Source organism: Oncorhynchus keta, unplaced genomic scaffold (genome assembly GCF_023373465.1).
Source record: "Oncorhynchus keta strain PuntledgeMale-10-30-2019 unplaced genomic scaffold, Oket_V2 Un_contig_5708_pilon_pilon, whole genome shotgun sequence".
In the NCBI taxonomy this organism is placed as follows: Eukaryota; Metazoa; Chordata; class Actinopteri; order Salmoniformes; family Salmonidae; genus Oncorhynchus; species Oncorhynchus keta.
In genome coordinates this window covers 40,001-58,552 of record NW_026288454.1, presented here as the reverse complement: position 1 = coordinate 58,552, position 18,552 = coordinate 40,001, and the positions used below count along the sequence as shown (strand labels likewise).

The 18,552-nt window shown below is 45.3% G+C and overlaps 1 protein-coding gene and 1 long non-coding RNA gene across 2 annotated transcripts in view; one reads left to right on the top strand and one right to left on the bottom strand.

Moving 5' to 3' along the window:
• Positions 1-18,552, top strand: part of LOC127925528 (xylosyl- and glucuronyltransferase LARGE1-like) — a gene marked incomplete at its 5' end in the record, with an annotated part of 37,647 nt that overhangs the window by 2,675 nt on the left and 16,420 nt on the right. Inside the window, 6 exon segments of the mRNA XM_052510478.1 lie at positions 768-880; positions 10,624-10,749; positions 14,040-14,195; positions 14,904-14,956; positions 14,958-14,981; positions 14,983-15,057. Of these exon segments, the coding sequence (XP_052366438.1) occupies positions 768-880; positions 10,624-10,749; positions 14,040-14,195; positions 14,904-14,956; positions 14,958-14,981; positions 14,983-15,057 (547 nt within the window).
• On the bottom strand, positions 17,512-17,997 carry LOC127925530 (uncharacterized). Its single transcript, XR_008121170.1, has 3 exons — positions 17,904-17,997; positions 17,709-17,786; positions 17,512-17,573 (listed from the first exon to the last, which is right to left on the bottom strand). It is a non-coding gene; the product is annotated as an uncharacterized LOC127925530 (long non-coding RNA).

Genomic DNA, 18,552 nt, shown 5'->3' with positions numbered 1-18,552 from the left:
TTTAGACCAGGGCCTTATGGCTCCCTATTCTCTATGTAGTGCACTACTTTAGACCAGGACCCTATTCCCTATATAGTGCACTACTTTTCACCAGGGCCCTATTCCCTATATAGTGCACTACTTTTCACCAGGGCCCTATTCCCTATATAGTGCACTACTTTTCACCAGGGCCCATAGGGAATAGGGAGCCATTCAGCCCCCAGAGAGAGGCAGAGCAGCAAACCAAACCATATCGCTGCTCTCTCTAATGCATTTGGCAATAATGGCGTCTTCAACAGATGAGTTCAGTAACACAGGAAGTAATGTGATGAGAATATGTTGAGCTTCCTGCCATCCAGGACCTCTATACCAGGCGGTGTCAGTGGAAGGACCTAAAAGAATCAAAGACTCCAGCCACCCAAGTCATAGACTGTTCCCTCTGCTACCTCACAGTTAGACATTACTGTTAATTCAGGTATTGTCTAACCTGCTGATTAGGACTGTTAAGTCATGTGACCTCTGTCCCAGGTGTGATCTTGCTGCTGATTGGGTCTGTTAAGTCATGTGACCTCTGTTCCAGGTGTGATCTTGCTGCTGATTGGGTCTGTTAAGTCATGTGACCTCTGTCCCATGTGTGATCTTGCTGCTGATTGGGTCTGTTAAGTCATGTGACCTCTGTCCCAGGTGTGATCTTGCTGCTGATTGGGTCTGTTAAGTCATGTGACCTCTGTCCCAGGTGTGATCTTGCTGCTGATTGGGTCTGTTAAGTCATGTGACCTCTGTTCCAGGTGTGATCTTGCTGCTGCTGGACCGACTGAGGAAGCTGCGGTGGGAACAGATGTGGAGACTGACAGCAGAGAGAGAACTGATGAGCATGTTGTCTACATCACTGGCTGACCAGGTAACACACACACACACACACACACACACACACACACACAGAATCATAAACACATCTTGTATTGAAGTTCACCATTAAATCGGCTGGATTTTATTTAAGAGCTGCTGCCAGCTCATATTAATGACCGGCACGTTTTTAAATGTTCACTAAATAAAGTTCTGGAATATATTGTAGTTCTGGAATGTATTGTAGTTCTGGAATGTATTGTAGTTCTGGAATGTATTGTAGTTCTGGAATGTATTGTAGTTCTGGAATGTATTGTAGTTCTGGAATGTATTGTAGTTCTGGAATGTATTGTAGTTCTGGAATGTATTGTAGTTCTGGAATGTATTGTAGTTCTGGAATGTATTGTAGTTCTGGAATGTATTGTAGTTCTGGAATGTATTGTAGTTCTGGAATGTATTGTAGTTCTGGAATGTATTGTAGTTCTGGAATGTATTGTAGTTCTGGAATGTATTGTAGTTCTGGAATGTATTGTAGTACTGGAATGTATTGTAGTTCTGGAATGTATTGTAGTTCTGGAATGTATTGTAGTTCTGGAATGTATTGTAGTTCTGGAATGTATTGTGTATTGTAGTTCTGGAATGTATTGTAGTTCTGGAATGTATTGTAGTTCTGGAATGTATTGTAGTTCTGGAATGTATTGTAGTTCTGGAATGTATTGTAGTTCTGGAATGTATTGTAGTTCTGGAATGTATTGTAGTTCTGGAATGTATTGTAGTTCTGGAATGTATTGTAGTTCTGGAATGTATTGTAGTTCTGGAATGTATTGTAGTTCTGGAATGTATTGTAGTTCTGGAATGTATTGTAGTTCTGGAATGTATTGTAGTTCTGGAATGTATTGTAGTTCTGGAATGTATTGTAGTTCTGGAATGTATTGTAGTTCTGGAATGTATTGTAGTTCTGGAATGTATTGTAGTTCTGGAATGTATTGTAGTTCTGGAATGTATTGTAGTTCTGGAATGTATTGTAGTTCTGGAATGTATTGTAGTTCTGGAATGTATTGTAGTTCTGGAATGTATTGTAGTTCTGGAATGTATTGTAGTTCTGGAATGTATTGTAGTTCTGGAATGTATTGTAGTACTGGAATGTATTGTAGTTCTGGAATGTATTGTAGTTCTGGAATGTATTGTAGTTCTGGAATGTATTGTAGTTCTGGAATGTATTGTAGTTCTGGAATGTATTGTAGTTCTGGAATGTATTGTAGTTCTGGAATGTATTGTAGTTCTGGAATGTATTGTAGTTCTGGAATGTATTGTAGTTCTGGAATGTATTGTAGTTCTGGAATGTATTGTAGTTCTGGAATGTATTGTAGTTCTGGAATGTATTGTAGTTCTGGAATGTATTGTAGTTCTGGAATGTATTGTAGTTCTGGAATGTATTGTAGTTCTGGAATGTATTGTAGTTCTGGAATGTATTGTAGTTCTGGAATGTATTGTAGTTCTGGAATGTATTGTAGTTCTGGAATGTATTGTAGTTCTGGAATGTATTGTAGTTCTGGAATGTATTGTAGTTCTGGAATGTATTGTAGTTCTGGAATGTATTGTAGTTCTGGAATGTATTGTAGTTCTGGAATGTATTGTAGTTCTGGAATGTATTGTAGTTCTGGAATGTATTGTAGTTCTGGAATGTATTGTAGTTCTGGAATGTATTGTAGTTGGAATGTATTGTAGTTCTGGAATGTATTGTAGTTCTGGAATGTATTGTAGTTCTGGAATGTATTGTAGTTCTGGAATGTATTGTAGTTGGAATGTATTGTAGTTCTGGAATGTATTGTAGTTCTGGAATGTATTGTAGTACTGGAATGTATTGTAGTTCTGTCCAATGTATTGTAGTTCTGGAATGTATTGTAGTACTGGAATGTATCTAGTTCTGGAATGTATTGTAGTTCTGGAATGTATTGTAGTTCTGGAATGTATTGTAGTTCTGGAATGTATTGTTTCTGGAATGTATTGAGTTCTGGAATGTATTGTAGTTCTGGAATGTATTGTAGTTCTGGAATGTATTGTAGTTCTGGAATGTATTGTAGTTCTGGAATGTATTGTAGTTCTGGAATACTGTGTATTGTAGTAGTTATTGTAGTTCTGGAATGTATTGTAGTTCTGGAATGTATGTGTTAGTCTCAGTGAATGTAGTTACTGTAGTTCTGGAATGTATTGTAGTTCTGGAATGTATTGTAGTTCTGGAATGTATGTAGTTCTGGAATGTATTGTAGTTCTGGAATGTATTGTAGTTCTGCAATGTATTGTAGTTCTGGAATGTATTGTAGTTCTGGAATGTATTGTAGTTCTGGAATGTATTGTAGTTCATGAATGTATTGTAGTTACTGGAATGTATTGTAGTTCTGGAATGTATTGTAGTAGGAAGTATCTGTAGTGGAATGTATTGTAGTTCTGGAATGTATTGTAGTTCATGAATGTATTGTAGTACTGGAATGTATTGTAGTTCATGAATGTATTGTAGTTCTGGAATGTATTGTAGTTCTGGAATGTATTGTAGTTCATGAATGTATTGTAGTTCTGGAATGTATTGTAGTTCTGGAATGTATTGTAGTTCATGAATGTATTGTAGTTCTGGAATGTATTGTAGTTCTGGAATGTATTGTAGTTCATGAATGTATTGTAGTTCTGGAATGTATTGTAGTTCTGGAATGTATTGTAGTTCAGGAATGTATTGTAGTTCTGGAATGTATTGTAGTTCAAATGATCTAGTTCAGGAATGTATTGTAGTTCTGGAATGTATTGTAGTTCTGTGTATTGTAGTTCTGGAATGATTGTAGTTCTGGAAAACCTAGTTCTGGAATACTGGAATGTATTGTAGTTCTGGAATGTATTGTAGTTCACCTGGTTCAATGTATTGTAGTTCTGGAATGTATTGTTAAACTGGAATGTATTGTAGTACTGGAATGTATTGTAGTTCTGGAATGTATTGTAGTTCTGGAATGTATTGTAGTTTAATGTATTGTAGTTCTGGAATGTATTGTAGTACTGGAATGTATTGTAACTGGAATGTATTGTAGTTCTGGAATGTATTGTAGTTCTGGAATGGTAGTTCTGGAATTGTAGTTCTGGAATGTATTGTAGTTCTGGAATGTATTGTAGTTCTGGAATGTATTGTAGTTCTGGAATGTATTGTAGTTCTGGAATGTATTGTAGTTCTGGAATGTATTGTAGTTCTGGAATGTAGTTCTGGAATGTATTGTAGTTCTGGAATGTATTGTAGTTCTGGAATGTATTGTAGTTCTGGAATGTATTGTAGTTCTGGAATGTATTGTAGTTCTGGAATGTATTGTAGTTCTGGAATGTATTCTGGAATGTAGTAGTTCTGGAATGTATTGTAGTTCTGGAATGTATTGTAGTTCTGGAATGTATTGTAGTTCTGGAATGTATTGTAGTTCTGGAATGTATTGTAGTTCTGGAATGTATTGTAGTTCTGGAATGTATTGTAGTGGAATGTAGGAATGTATTGTAGTTCTGGAATGTATTGTAGTTCTGGAATGTATTGTAGTTCTGGAATGTATTGTAGTTCTGGAATGTATTGTAGTTCTGGAATGTATTGTAGTTCTGGAATGTATTGTAGTTCTGGAATGTATTGTAGTTCTGGAATGTATTGTAGTTCTGGAATGTATTGTAGTTCTGGAATGTATTGTAGTTCTGGAATGTATTGTAGTTCTGGAATGTATTGTAGTTCTGGAATGTGTTGTAGTTCTGGAATGTATCTGTAGTACTGGAATGTATTGTAGTTCTGGAATGTGTTGTACTGGAATGTAGATTGTAGTTCTGGAATGTATTGTAGTTCTGGAATGTGTTGTAGTTCTGGAAAACTGTAGTTCAGGAATGTATGTCTGGAATGTATTGTAGTTCTGGAATTGAGTTCTGGAATGTCAGGAAAACCTGTATAGTCTCTGGAGCAAGATCTCAGTTCAGGAAAACCTAGTCCAGTACTGTCTCTGTTAGAGCAAGATCTGTAGTCTGGAGATAGAGAAGATCTCAGAGGGAGTCAAATACTGTCTCTGTTAGAGCAAGATCTGTAGTCTCTGGAGAGAGCAAGATCTCAGTCAGAAAACCTGAATACTGTCTCTGTTAGAGCAAGATCTCAGAAAAACCTAGTCAATACTGTCTAGTCACTGTCTCTGTTAGAGCAAGATCTCAGTCAGAGAAAACCTAGTCCAATACTGTCTCTGTTAGAAGATCAGAGATCTGTCTCTGTTAGAGCAGATCTCAGTCAGAGAAAACCTAGTCCAATACTGTCTCTGTTAGAGCAAGATCTCAGTCAGGGAAAACCTAGTCCAATACTGTCTCTGTTAGAGCAAGATCTCAGTCAGAGAAAACCTAGTCCAATACTGTCTCTGTTAGAGCAAGATCTCAGTCAGAGAAAACCTAGTCCAACACTGTCTCTGTTAGAGCAAGATCTCAGTCAGAGAAAACCTAGTCCAATACTGTCTCTGTTAGAGCAAGATCTCAGTCAGAGAAAACCTAGTCAATACTGTCTCTCTCAAGATCTCAGAGAAAACCTAGTCCAGATCTCTCAGTCAGAGAAAACCTAGTCAATACTGTCTCTGTTAGAGCAAGATCTGGAGTCAGAGAAAACCTAGTCAATACTGTCTGTTAGAGCAATCTGTCAGTTAGAGCAAGATCTCAGTCAGAGAAAACTGGAGTCCAATACTGTCTCTGTTAGAGCAAGACTCAGTCAGAGAAAACCTAGTCCAATACTGTCTCTGTTAGAGCAAGATCTCAGTCAGAGAAAACCTAGTCAATACTGTCTCTGTTAGAGCAAGATCTTGTCAGAGGAAAACCTAGAACACTGTCTCTGTTAGATGAGAGATGTCAGATCCTAGTCCAATAGTCTCTGTTAGAGCTTCTATTAAAGACCCTGTGTCTGGCGGCAGCTATTGTATTTGAGATTGTTCTTAGAGCAATTTAATCGTACATGAGACTAATTATAGAAACATTACAATATTTACCTGATTTATTTTATATTAATGGTTAATAATGAATCATGAACTAACAGTAAGAAATGTCTGTTGTATTAAATGCTGTGTGTCTGTAAAGGGATAGAGTTCCACTGAGAAATTTAGATCATTACTGAGCTGGAGAAGAGCAGACTGGAGGTTCAGATGGACTGATTTATTTTACAATGAGAGATTTACTAGAGATGCTGAGACTGACAATGCTGACTTGGAACTGAGATGAGACTGGAGATAGAGATGAGACTGGTTCAGACAGAGATGAGACTGGAGACAGAGAGACTGGAGATGTGAGATGAGACTGGAGATAGAGATGAGACTGGAGACAGAGATGAGACTGGAGATAGAGATGAGACTGGAGACAGAGATGAGACTGGAGATAGAGATGAGACTGAGACTGAGACTGGAGATAGAGATGAGACTGGAGACAGAGATGAGACTGGAGACAGAGATGAGACTGGAGATAGAGATGAGACTGGAGACAGAGATGAGACTGGAGATAGAGATGAGACTGGAGACAGAGATGAGACTGGAGACAGAGATGAGACTGGAGACAGAGATGAGACTGGAGACAGAGATGAGACTGGACTGGAGAGAGAGATGAGACTGGAGACAGAGATGAGACTGGAGACAGAGATGAGACTGGAGACAGAGATGAGACTGGAGATGAGATGAGACTGGACAGAGATGAGACTGGACTGGAGACAGAGATGAGACTGGAGATAGAGAGAGACTGGAGACAGAGATGAGACTGGAGAGACTGGAGAGATGAGACTGGAGACAGAGATGAGACTGGACTGAGATAGAGATGAGACTGAGACAGAGATGAGACTGGACTGGAGATAGAGATGAGACTGGAGATAGAGATGAGACTGGAGACAGAGATGAGACTGGACTGACAGAGAGAGATGAGACTGGACTGGAGATAGAGATGAGACTGGAGAGAGATGAGACTGGAGATGAGATGAGACTGGAGATAGAGATGAGACTGGAGACAGAGATGAGACTGGAGACAGAGATGAGACTGGAGACAGAGATGAGACTGGAGATAGAGATGAGACTGGAGACAGAGATGAGACTGGAGACAGAGATGAGACTGGAGACAGAGATGAGACTGGAGACAGAGATGAGACTGGAGACAGAGATGAGACTGGAGACAGAGATGAGACTGGAGACAGAGATGAGACTGGAGACAGAGATGAGACTGGAGATAGAGATGAGACTGGAGACAGAGATGAGACTGGAGACAGAGATGAGACTGGAGACAGAGATGAGACTGGAGATAGAGATGAGACTGAGACTGGAGACAGAGATGACTGAGACAGAGATGAGACTGGAGACAGAGATGAGACTGGAGATAGAGATGAGACTGGAGACAGAGATGAGACTGGACAGAGATGAGACTGGAGACAGAGATGAGACTGGAGACAGAGATGACTGAGATAGAGATGAGACTGGAGACAGAGATGAGACTGGAGACAGAGATGAGACTGGAGAGACAGAGATGAGACTGGAGACAGAGATGAGATGAGACTGAGATGAGATGAGAGAGACAGAGACTGAGACTGGACTGAGATGAGATGAGACTGGAGATAGAGATGAGACTGGAGACAGAGATGAGACTGAGACAGAGATGAGATGACTGGAGACAGAGATGAGACTGGAGATGAGATGAGACTGGAGACAGAGATGAGACAGAGATGAGACTGGAGACAGAGATGAGACTGGAGATAGAGATGAGACTGGAGACAGAGATGAGACTGGAGACAGAGATGAGACTGGAGACAGAGATGAGACTGGACTGATGAGACTGGAGAGATGAGACTGGAGATAGAGATGAGACTGGAGACAGAGATGAGACTGGAGACAGAGATGAGACTGGAGACAGAGATGAGACTGGAGACAGAGATGAGACTGGAGACAGAGATGAGACTGGAGACAGAGATGAGACTGGAGATAGAGATGAGACTGGAGACAGAGATGAGACTGGAGACAGAGATGAGACTGGAGACAGAGATGAGACTGGAGACAGAGATGAGACTGGAGACAGAGATGAGACTGGAGACAGAGATGAGACTGGAGACAGAGATGAGACTGGAGACAGAGATGAGACTGGACTGGAGATAGAGATGAGACTGGAGATAGAGATGAGACTGGAGACAGAGATGAGACTGGAGACAGAGATGAGACTGGAGACAGAGATGAGACTGGAGATAGAGATGAGACTGGAGACAGAGATGAGACTGGAGACAGAGATGAGACTGGAGACAGAGATGAGACTGGAGACAGAGATGAGACTGGAGACAGAGATGAGACTGGAGACAGAGATGAGACTGGAGACAGAGATGAGACTGGAGACAGAGATGAGACTGGAGACAGAGATGAGACTGAGATAGAGATGAGACTGGAGACAGAGATGAGACTGGAGATAGAGATGAGACTGGAGAGACTGAGACTGGAGACAGAGATGAGACTGGAGACAGATGAGATGAGACTGGAGACAGAGATGAGACTGGAGACAGAGATGAGACTGAGACAGAGATGAGACTGGAGACAGAGATGAGACTGGAGACAGAGATGAGACTGGAGAGAGATGAGACTGGAGACAGAGATGAGACTGGAGAGATAGAGATGAGACTGGAGACAGAGATGAGACTGGAGACAGAGATGAGACTGGAGACAGAGATGAGACTGGAGACAGAGATGAGACTGAGACAGAGATGAGACTGGAGACAGAGATGAGACTGGAGACAGAGATGAGACTGGAGACAGAGATGAGACTGGAGACAGAGATGAGACTGGAGACAGAGATGAGACTGGAGACAGAGATGAGACTGGAGACAGAGATGAGACTGGAGACAGAGATGAGACTGGAGACAGAGATGAGACTGGAGATGAGATGAGACTGGAGACAGAGATGAGACTGGAGACAGAGATGAGACTGACTGGAGACAGAGATGAGATGACTGGAGACAGACTGGAGACAGAGATGAGACTGGAGACAGAGATGAGACTGGACTGGAGACAGATGAGATGAGACTGGAGACAGATGAGATGAGACTGGAGACAGAGATGAGACTGGACAGAGATGATGAGACTGGAGACAGAGACTGAGACTGGAGACAGAGATGAGACTGGAGACAGAGATGAGACTGGAGACAGAGATGAGACTGGAGACAGATGAGATGAGACTGGAAGGAGACAGAGATGAGACTGGAGAGACAGAGATGAGACTGGAGACAGAGATGAGACTGGAGACAGAGATGAGACTGGAGACAGAGATGAGACTGGAGACAGAGATGAGACTGGAGACAGAGATGAGACTGGAGACAGAGATGAGACTGGAGACAGATATGAGACTGGAGACGGAATCTGGAGACAAATCAAATCAAATTTATTTATATAGAGATGAGACTGCTGACAGAAACCCAGAAAACCCCAAACAGCAAACAATGCAGGTGAAAAGCACGGTGGCTAGGAAAAACTCCTAGAAAGGCAAAATGAGAAGAAACCTAGAGAGGAACTGGAGACAGAGATGAGACTGGCTGTGACAGAGATGAGACTGGAGACAGAGACATGGGATGTTCAGATGTTCAGACCAGATGAGACTGGAGACAGAGATGAGACTGGAGACAGATATGAGACTGGAGACAGAGATGAGACTGGAGACAGGTCTGAACTCTCTATCTGTTATCTACACTAAGGTCTGATCTCTCTATCTGTTATCTACACTAAGGTCTGATCTGTAAGGTCTCTCTATCTGTTATCTACACTAAGGTCTGATCTCTATCTACACTAAGGTCTGATCTGTACTCTATCTGTTATCTACACTAAGGTCTGATCTGTAAGGTCTAGTCTCTATCTGTTATCTACACTAAGGTCTGATCTCTATCTGTTATCTACACTAAGGTCTGATCTGTAAGGTCTAGTCTCTATCTGTTATCTACACTAAGGTCTAGTCTCTATCTGTTATCTCTGTTATCTACACTAAGGTCTGATCTGTAAGGTCTAGTCTCTATCTGTTATCTACACTAAGGTCTGATCTCTCTATCTGTTATCTACACTAAGGTCTGATCTGTATCTAGTCTTATCTGTTATCTACACTAAGGTCTAGTCTCTATCTGTTATCTACACTAAGGTCTGTCTCTATCTGTTATCTACACTCTAGTCTCTATCTGTTATCTACACTAAGGTCTGATCTCTCTATCTGTTATCTACACTAAGGTCTAGTCTCTATCTGTTATCTACACTAAGGTCTAGTCTCTATCTGTTATCTACACTAAGGTCTGATCTCTAGTCTCTATCTGTTATCTACACTAAGGTCTAGTCTCTATCTGTTATCTACACTAAGGTCTAGTCTCTATCTGTTATCTACACTAAGGTCTGATCTCTCTATCTGTTATCTACACTAAGGTCTGATCTCTCTATCTGTTATCTACACTAAGGTCTGATCTGTAAGGTCTAGTCTCTATCTGTTATCTACACTAAGGTCTAGTCTCTATCTGTTATCTACACTAAGGTCTGATCTGTAAGGTCTAGTCTCTATCTGTTATCTACACTAAGGTCTGATCTCTCTATCTGTTATCTACACTAAGGTCTGATCTCTCTATCTGTTATCTACACTGAAGGTCTGATCTGTAAGGTCTAGTCTCTATCTGTTATCTACACTAAGGTCTGATCTCTCTATCTGTTATCTACACTAAGGTCTGATCTCTATCTGTTATCTACACTAAGGTCTACTCTATCTGTCTGGTCTGATCTGTGTGTGTGTCTGCAGGACATCTTCAACGCCGTGATCAAACAGAACCCCTTCCTGGTTCACCAGCTGCCCTGTTTCTGGAACGTCCAGCTGTCAGACCACACCCGCTCTGAGAAGTGCTACAAGGATGTTTCAGACCTCAAGGTGAGTGCAGCATCTCACACACAGATGGCAGCTGTTTCCATACACCCTCTTTGTCCGTTGTGTTCGTCTGTGTGTGTGTGTGTGTGTGTGTGTGTGTGTGTGTGTGTGTGTGTGTGTGTGTGTGTGTGTGTGTGTGTGTGTGTGTGTGTGTGTGTGTGTGTGTGTGTGTGACAGCAGAGTATTGATGGCATCATGCCCCTGCTCCTTCCAGATGCTTCTACTCTCTCTGATGGGCCTGTCATCTCTCTCTGTCTCTCTGATGGGCCTGTCATCTCTCTCTGTCTCTCTGATGGGCCTGTCATCTCTCTCTGTCTCTCTGATGGGCCTGTCATCTCTCTCTGTCTCTCTGATGGGCCTGTCATCTCTCTCTGTCTCTCTGATGGGCCTGTTATCTCTCTCTGTCTCTCTGATGGGCCTGTTATCTCTCTCTGTCTCTCTGATGGGCCTGTCATCTCTCTCTGTCTCTCTGATGGGCCTGTTATCTCTCTCTGTCTCTCTGATGGGCCTGTTATCTCTCTCTGTCTCTCTGATGGGCCTGTTATCTCTCTCTGTCTCTCTGATGGGCCTGTTATCTCTCTCTGTCTCTCTGATGGGCCTGTCATCTCTGTCTATGTCATCTCTCTCTGTCTCTCTGATGGGCCTGTCATCTCTCTCTGTCTCTCTGATGGGCCTGTCATCTCTCTCTGTCTCTCTGATGGGCCTGTCATCTCTCTCTGTCTCTCTGATGGGCCTGTCATCTCTCTCTGTCTCTCTGATGGGCCTGTCATCTCTCTCTGTCTCTCTGATGGGCCTGTTATCTCTCTCTGTCCCTCTGATGGGTCTGTCATCTCTCTCTGTCTCTCTGATGGGCCTGTCTCTCTCTGTCTCTCTGATGGGCCTGTCATCTCTCTCTGTCTCTCTGATGGGCCTGTTATCTCTCTCTGTCTCTCTGATGGGCCTGTTATCTCTCTCTGTCTCTCTGATGGGCCTGTCATCTCTCTCTGTCTCTCTGATGGGCCTGTTATCTCTCTCTGTCTCTCTGATGGGCCTGTCATCTCTCTGTCTCTCTGATGGGCCTGTCATCTCTCTCTGTCTCTCTGATGGGCCTGTTATCTCTCTCTGTCTCTCTGATGGGCCTGTCATCTCTCTCTGTCTCTCTGATGGGCCTGTTATCTCTCTCTGTCTCTCTGACTGGCCTGTCATCTCTGTCTCTCTGATGGGTCTGTCATCTCTCTCTGTCTCTCTGATGGGCCTGTTATCTCTCTCTGTCTCTCTGACTGGCCTGTCATCTCTGCTGTCTCTGATGGGTCATCTCTCTCTGTCTCTCTGATGGGCCTGTCATCTCTCTCTGTCTCTCTGATGGGCCTGTCATCTCTCTGTCTCTCTGATGGGCCTGTCATCTCTCTCTGTCTCTCTGATGGGCCTGTCATCTCTCTCTGTCTCTCTGATGGGCCTGTCATCTCTGTCTCTCTGATGGGTCTGTCATCTCTCTGTCTCTCTGATGGGCCTGTCATCTCTCTCTGTCTCTCTGATGGCCTGTCATCTCTGTCTGTCTCTCTGACTGGCTGTCTCTCTGTCTCTCTGATGGTCTGTCATCTCTGTCTCTCTGACTGGCCTGTCATCTCTCTCTGTCTCTCTGACTGGCCTGTCATCTCTGTCTCTCTGATGGGCCTGTTATCTGACTGGCCTGATGGGTCTCATCTCTCTCTGTCTCTCTGTCTGGCCTGTCATCTCTGTCTGTCTCTGTCTCTCTGACTGGTCTGTCATCTCTCTCTGTCTCTCTGTCTGGTCTGTCATCTCTGTCTCTCTGACTGGCCTGTCATCTCTGACTGGCCTGTCATCTCTCTCTGTCTCTCTGACTGGCCTGTCATCTCTGTCTCTCTGTCTGGTCTGTCATCTCTGTCTCTCTGTCTGGTCTGTCATCTCTCTCTGTCTCTCTGACTGGCCTGTCATCTCTGTCTCTCTGACTGGCCTGTCATCTCTCTCTGTCTCTCTGACTGGCCTGTCATCTCTGTCTCTCTGTCTGGTCTGTCATCTCTGTCTCTCTGTCTGGTCTGTCATCTCTCTCTGTCATCTCTGACTGGCCTGTCATCTCTGTCTCTCTGACTGGTCTGTCATCTGTCTCTCTGACTGGCCTGTCATCTCTGTCTCTCTGATGGGCCTGTCATCTCTGTCTCTCTGACTGGTCTGTCATCTCTGTCTCTCTGTCTGGTCTGTCATCTCTGTCTCTCTGACTGGCCTGTCATCTCTGTCTCTCTGACTGGTCTGTCATCTCTGTCTCTCTGACTGGCCTGTCATCTCTGTCTCTCTGACTGGTCTGTCATCTCTGTCTCTGTCTGGTCTGTCATCTCTGTCTCTCTGACTGGCCTGTCATCTCTGTCTCTCTGACTGGTCTGTCATCTCTGTCTCTCTGACTGGCCTGTCATCTCTGTCTCTCTGACTGGTCTGTCATCTCTGTCTCTCTGACTGGTCTGTCATCTCTGTCTCTCTGACTGGTCTGTCATCTCTGTCTCTCTGTCTGGTCTGTCATCTCTCTCTCTCTGTCTCTCTGACTGGTCTGTCATCTCTGTCTCTCTGTCTGGTCTGTCATCTCTCTCTGTCTCCCTCCTTCTCTCCCCTCAGTGATCCATTGGAACTTGTTGTGAAGCACTTAGCGCTTTTCAGGAACCTCAATCTAACCATCTCACTCTATGCCTCTCCTTTCTCTCTCCCTTCCTCCCTCCCTCTCTCCCCCCTTCCTCCCTCCCTCTCTCCCCCTTCCTCCCTCCCTCTCTCCCCCTCCCTCCCTCCCCTCTCCTTCCTCCCTCCCTCCTCCCCCTCTCCCCTCCTCCCTCCCTCTCTCCCCCTCCTCCCCTCCCTCCCCTCCCCCTTCCCTCTCTCCTCCCTTCCTCCCTCCCTCTCTCCCTCCTCTCTCCCCCTCCCTCCCTCTCTCCCCCTCCCTCTCTCCCCCCTCCCTCCCTCCCTCCCTCTCTCCCCTCCCTCCCTCTCTCTCTCTCTCCTCCTCCCTCCCTCTCTCCCCCTCCCTCTCTCCCCTCTCCCTCCCCCTCTCCTCCCCCTCCCTCCCTCTCCCCCTTCCTCCCTCCCTCTCTCCCTCCTCCCTCCCTCCGTCTCCCCCTTCCTCCCTCCCTCTCTCTCTCCCCCTCCCTCCCTCCCTCTCTCTCCCCTCCCCCCTCCCTCCCTCTCTCCCTCCCCCTCCCTCCCTCTCTTTCTCCCTCCCTCCCTCTCTTTCTCTCTCTCTTCCTCCCTCCCCCCTTCCTTCCTCCCTCTCTCCCCCTTCCTCCCTCCCTCTCTCCCCCCTGCCTCCCCTACAGGTCATCCATTGGAACTCTCCTAAGAAGCTGAGAGTGAAGAACAAGCATGTAGAATTCTTCAGGAACCTGTACCTCACCTTCCTGGAGTACGACGGAAACCTCCTGAGACGAGAACTCTTCGGCTGCCCCAGCGAGACAGACCACAACAGCGAAAACGTATGTGGACCTATACTGATCTAGAGTCAGTTTAAATACAGCCCTGAGAAGACGGAAGGATCAGATATGGTATTAAGTATGAGAAGACAGATGTGGTATTAACTATGAGAAGACAGAAGGATCAGATATGGTATTAACTATGAGAAGACAGAAGGATCAGATGTGGTATTAACTATGAGAAGACAGATGTGGTATTAACTATGAGAAGACAGATGTGGTATTAACTATGAGAAGACAGAAGGATCAGATGTGGTATTAACTATGAGAAGACAGAAGGATCAGATGTGGTATTAACTATGAGAAGACAGAAGGATCAGATGTGGTATTAACTATGAGAAGACAGATGTGGTATTAACTCCCCCTGAGAAGACAGATGGATCCCTGTGGTCCTTAACTATCAGAAGACCTCCCCCCCTCCCGGATCCCCTCCTCTCCTCTCCCTGGTATCAGTCCCCCTATCTCCCCTCCTGTCCTATTAACTATGAGAAGACAGAGGGATCTCCCCTCCTGGTATTAACTATGAGAAGACAGATGGATCCTCTCCTCCCCCCCCTCCCCTCTCTATGAGAAGACAGAAGGATCAGATGTGGTATTAACTATGAGAAGACAGATCCTCCCCTCCCCTCCTCTATGAGAAGACAGAAGGATCAGATCCTCCCCTCTCTATTAACTATGAGAAGACAGATCTCCTCTCCTAACTTCTCCGAGCTCCAGAAGACTCTGTCAGAGCTGGATGAAGATGATCTGTGTTATGAGTTCCGATGGGGTATTAACGGTCCACAGGACAGATGTATTTCCTTCACTACGAGAAGACAGACGGACCACATGACGTTACACTGGTGGCACAGCTCTCTATGGACAGGTAGGAAGACAGACCTTACACATCTCTCTATGGACAGGTAGGAAGACAGACCTTACACACAGCTCTCTATGGACAGGTAGGAAGACAGACACACACAGCTCTCTATGGACAGGTGTGAAGACAGACCTTAACATCTCTCTATGGACAGAGGAAGACAGACCTGTGGCTATCTATGGACAGGTAGGAAGACAGACCTGTACACACAGCTCTCTATGGACAGGTAGGAAGACAGACCTTAGCTCTCTATGGACAGGTAGGAAGACAGTATTACACACAGCTCTCCATGGACAGGTAGGAAGACAGACCTTACACATGCTCTCTATGGACAGGTAGGAAGACAGACCTGTGCTCTCTATGGACAGGAGGAAGACAGACCTGTGGCTCTCTATGGACAGGTAGGAAGACAGACCTTACACATCTCTCTATGGACAGGTAGGAAGACAGACCTGTGCTCTCTATGGACAGGTAGGAAGACAGACCTGCTCTCTATGGACAGGTAGGAAGACAGACCTGTACACACAGCTCTCTAACAGGAGAAGACAGATGCTCTCCATGGACAGGTAGGAAGAAGACAGATGTACACACAGCTCTCTATGGACAGGTAGGAAGACAGACCTGTACACACAGCTCTCTAACAGGAGAAGACAGACCTGTGGTACACAAGCTCTCTATGGACAGGTAGGAAGACAGATTACACACAGCTCTCCATGGACAGGTAGGAAGACAGACCTTAACACAGCTCTCCATGGACAGGTAAGACAGACCTGGATCAGCTCTCTATGGACAGGAGGAAGACAGACCTTACACACAGCTGTGGTCCATGGACTAGGAGAAGACAGACCTTACACACAGCTCTCTATGGACAGGTAGGAAGACAGACCTTACACACAGCTCTCTATGGACAGGTAGGAAGACAGATTAACTCTCTATGGAAGGTCCAGTCAGATGTGTCTGTAGCTCTGGGGACAGGAGGAAGACAGACCTTACACACAGCTCTCCATGGACAGGTAGGAATTAACCTATGAGAATGGACAGGTGTGGTAGACCTTAACACAGCTCTCTGTGGACAGAAGACAGACCTGTACACACAGTTCTAACAGGTAGGAGAAGACAGGTGTGGTATTAACAGGAGAAGACAGACCTGTGGTATTATGGACAGGTGAGAAGACAGACCTGTGCTATCCATGGACAGGTAGAAGACAGACCTTACACACAGCTCTCCATGGACAGGTAGAAGACAGACCTGGTATTAACTATGGAAGACAGATGTGGTATTAACTCTGGGGACAGGTAGAAGACAGACCTTACATCTCCATGGACAGGTAGGAAGACAGACCTTACACACAGCTCTCCATGGACAGGTAGGAAGACAGACCTTACACACAGCTCTCTATGGACAGGTAGAAGACAGACCTGTGGCTCTCTATGGACAGGTAGGAAGACAGACCTTAACACAGCTCTCTATGGACAGGTAGGAAGACAGACCTTACACACAGCTCTCCATGGACAGGTAGGAAGACAGACCTTACACACAGCTCTCTATGGACAGGTAGGAAGACAGACCTTACACAGCTCTCTATGGACAGGTAGGAAGACAGACCTTACCCTCCTCTCCTCTCCATGGACATGTAGGAAGACAGACCTTACACACAGCTCTCTATGGACAGGTAGGAAGACAGACCTTACACACAGCTCTCCATGGACAGGTAGGAAGACAGACCTTACACCTCTCTATGGACAGGTAGGAAGACAGACCTTACACACAGCTCTCTATGGACAGGTAGGAAGACAGACCTTACACACAGCTCTCTATGGACAGGTAGGAAGAAAGACCTTACACACAGCTCTCCATGGACAGGTAGGAAGACAGACCTTACACACAGCTCTCCCAGGTAGGAAGACAGACCTTACACACCTCTCCATGGACAGGTAGGAAGACAGACCCTCCCAGGTAGGAACCATCTCTATGGACAGGTAGGAAGACAGACCTCACACAGCTCTTCATGGACAGGTAGGAAGACAGACCTTACACACAGCTCTCTATGGACAGGTAGGAAGACAGACCTTACACACAGCTCTCTATGGACAGGTAGGAAGAAAGACCTTCCCAGCTCTCCATGGACAGGTAGGAAGACAGACCTTACACACAGCTCTCCCATGGACAGGTAGGAAGACAGACCTTACACACAGCTCTCAATGGACAGGTAGGAAGACAGACCTTACACATCTCTCTATGGACAGGTAGGAAGACAGACCTTACACACAGCTCTTCATGGACAGGTAGGAAGACAGACCTCACACAGCTCTCTATGGACAGGTAGGAAGACAGACCTTACACAGCTCTCCATGGACAGGTAGGAAGACAGACCTTACACACAGCTCTCTATGGACAGGTAGGAAGAAAGACCTGTACACACAGCTCTCCATGGACAGGTAGGAAGATGACCTGCTCTCTATGGACAGGTAGGAAGACAGACCTTACACACAGCTCTCTATGGACAGGTAGGAAGACAGACCTGACACACACAGGTAGGAAGACTCTCTCCATGGACAGGTAGGAAGACAGACCTTACACAAGACAGCTCTCTCTCCATGGACAGGTAGGAAGACAGACCTTACACAGCTCTCCATGGACAGGTAGGAAGACAGACCTTACACACAGCTCTCTATGGACAGGTAGGAAGACAGACCTTACACACAGCTCTCCATGGACAGGTAGGAAGACAGACCTTACACACAGCTCTCTATGGACAGGTAGGAAGACAGACCTTACACACAGCTCTCTATGGACAGGTAGGAAGACAGACCTTACACACAGCTCTCTATGGACAGGTAGGAAGACAGACCTTACACACAGCTCTCCATGGACAGGTAGGAAGACAGACCTTACACACAGCTCTCCATGGACAGGTAGGAAGACAGACCTTACACACAGCTCTCCATGGACAGGTAGGAAGACAGACCTTACACACAGCTCTCTATGGACAGGTAGGAAGACAGACCTTACACACAGCTCTCTATGGACAGGTAGGAAGACAGACCTTACACACAGCTCTCTATGGACAGGTAGGAAGACAGACCTTACACACAGCTCTCCATGGACAGGTAGGAAGACAGACCTTACACATCTCTCTATGGACAGGTAGGAAGACAGACCTTACACACAGCTCTTCATGGACAGGTAGGAAGACAGACCTTACACACAGCTCTCTATGGACAGGTAGGAAGACAGACCTTACACAGCTCTCCGTGGACAGGTAGGAAGACAGACCTTACACACAGCTCTCTATGGACAGGTAGGAAGAAAGACCTTACACACAGCTCTCCATGGACAGGTAGGAAGACAGACCTTACACACAGCTCTCCATGGACAGGTAGGAAGACAGACCTTACACACAGCTCTCTATGGACAGGTCCAGTCCATATAGACCCATTCTAGAACACAGGGAACACTGAGGTCCATATAGACCCATTCTAGAACACAGGGAACACTGA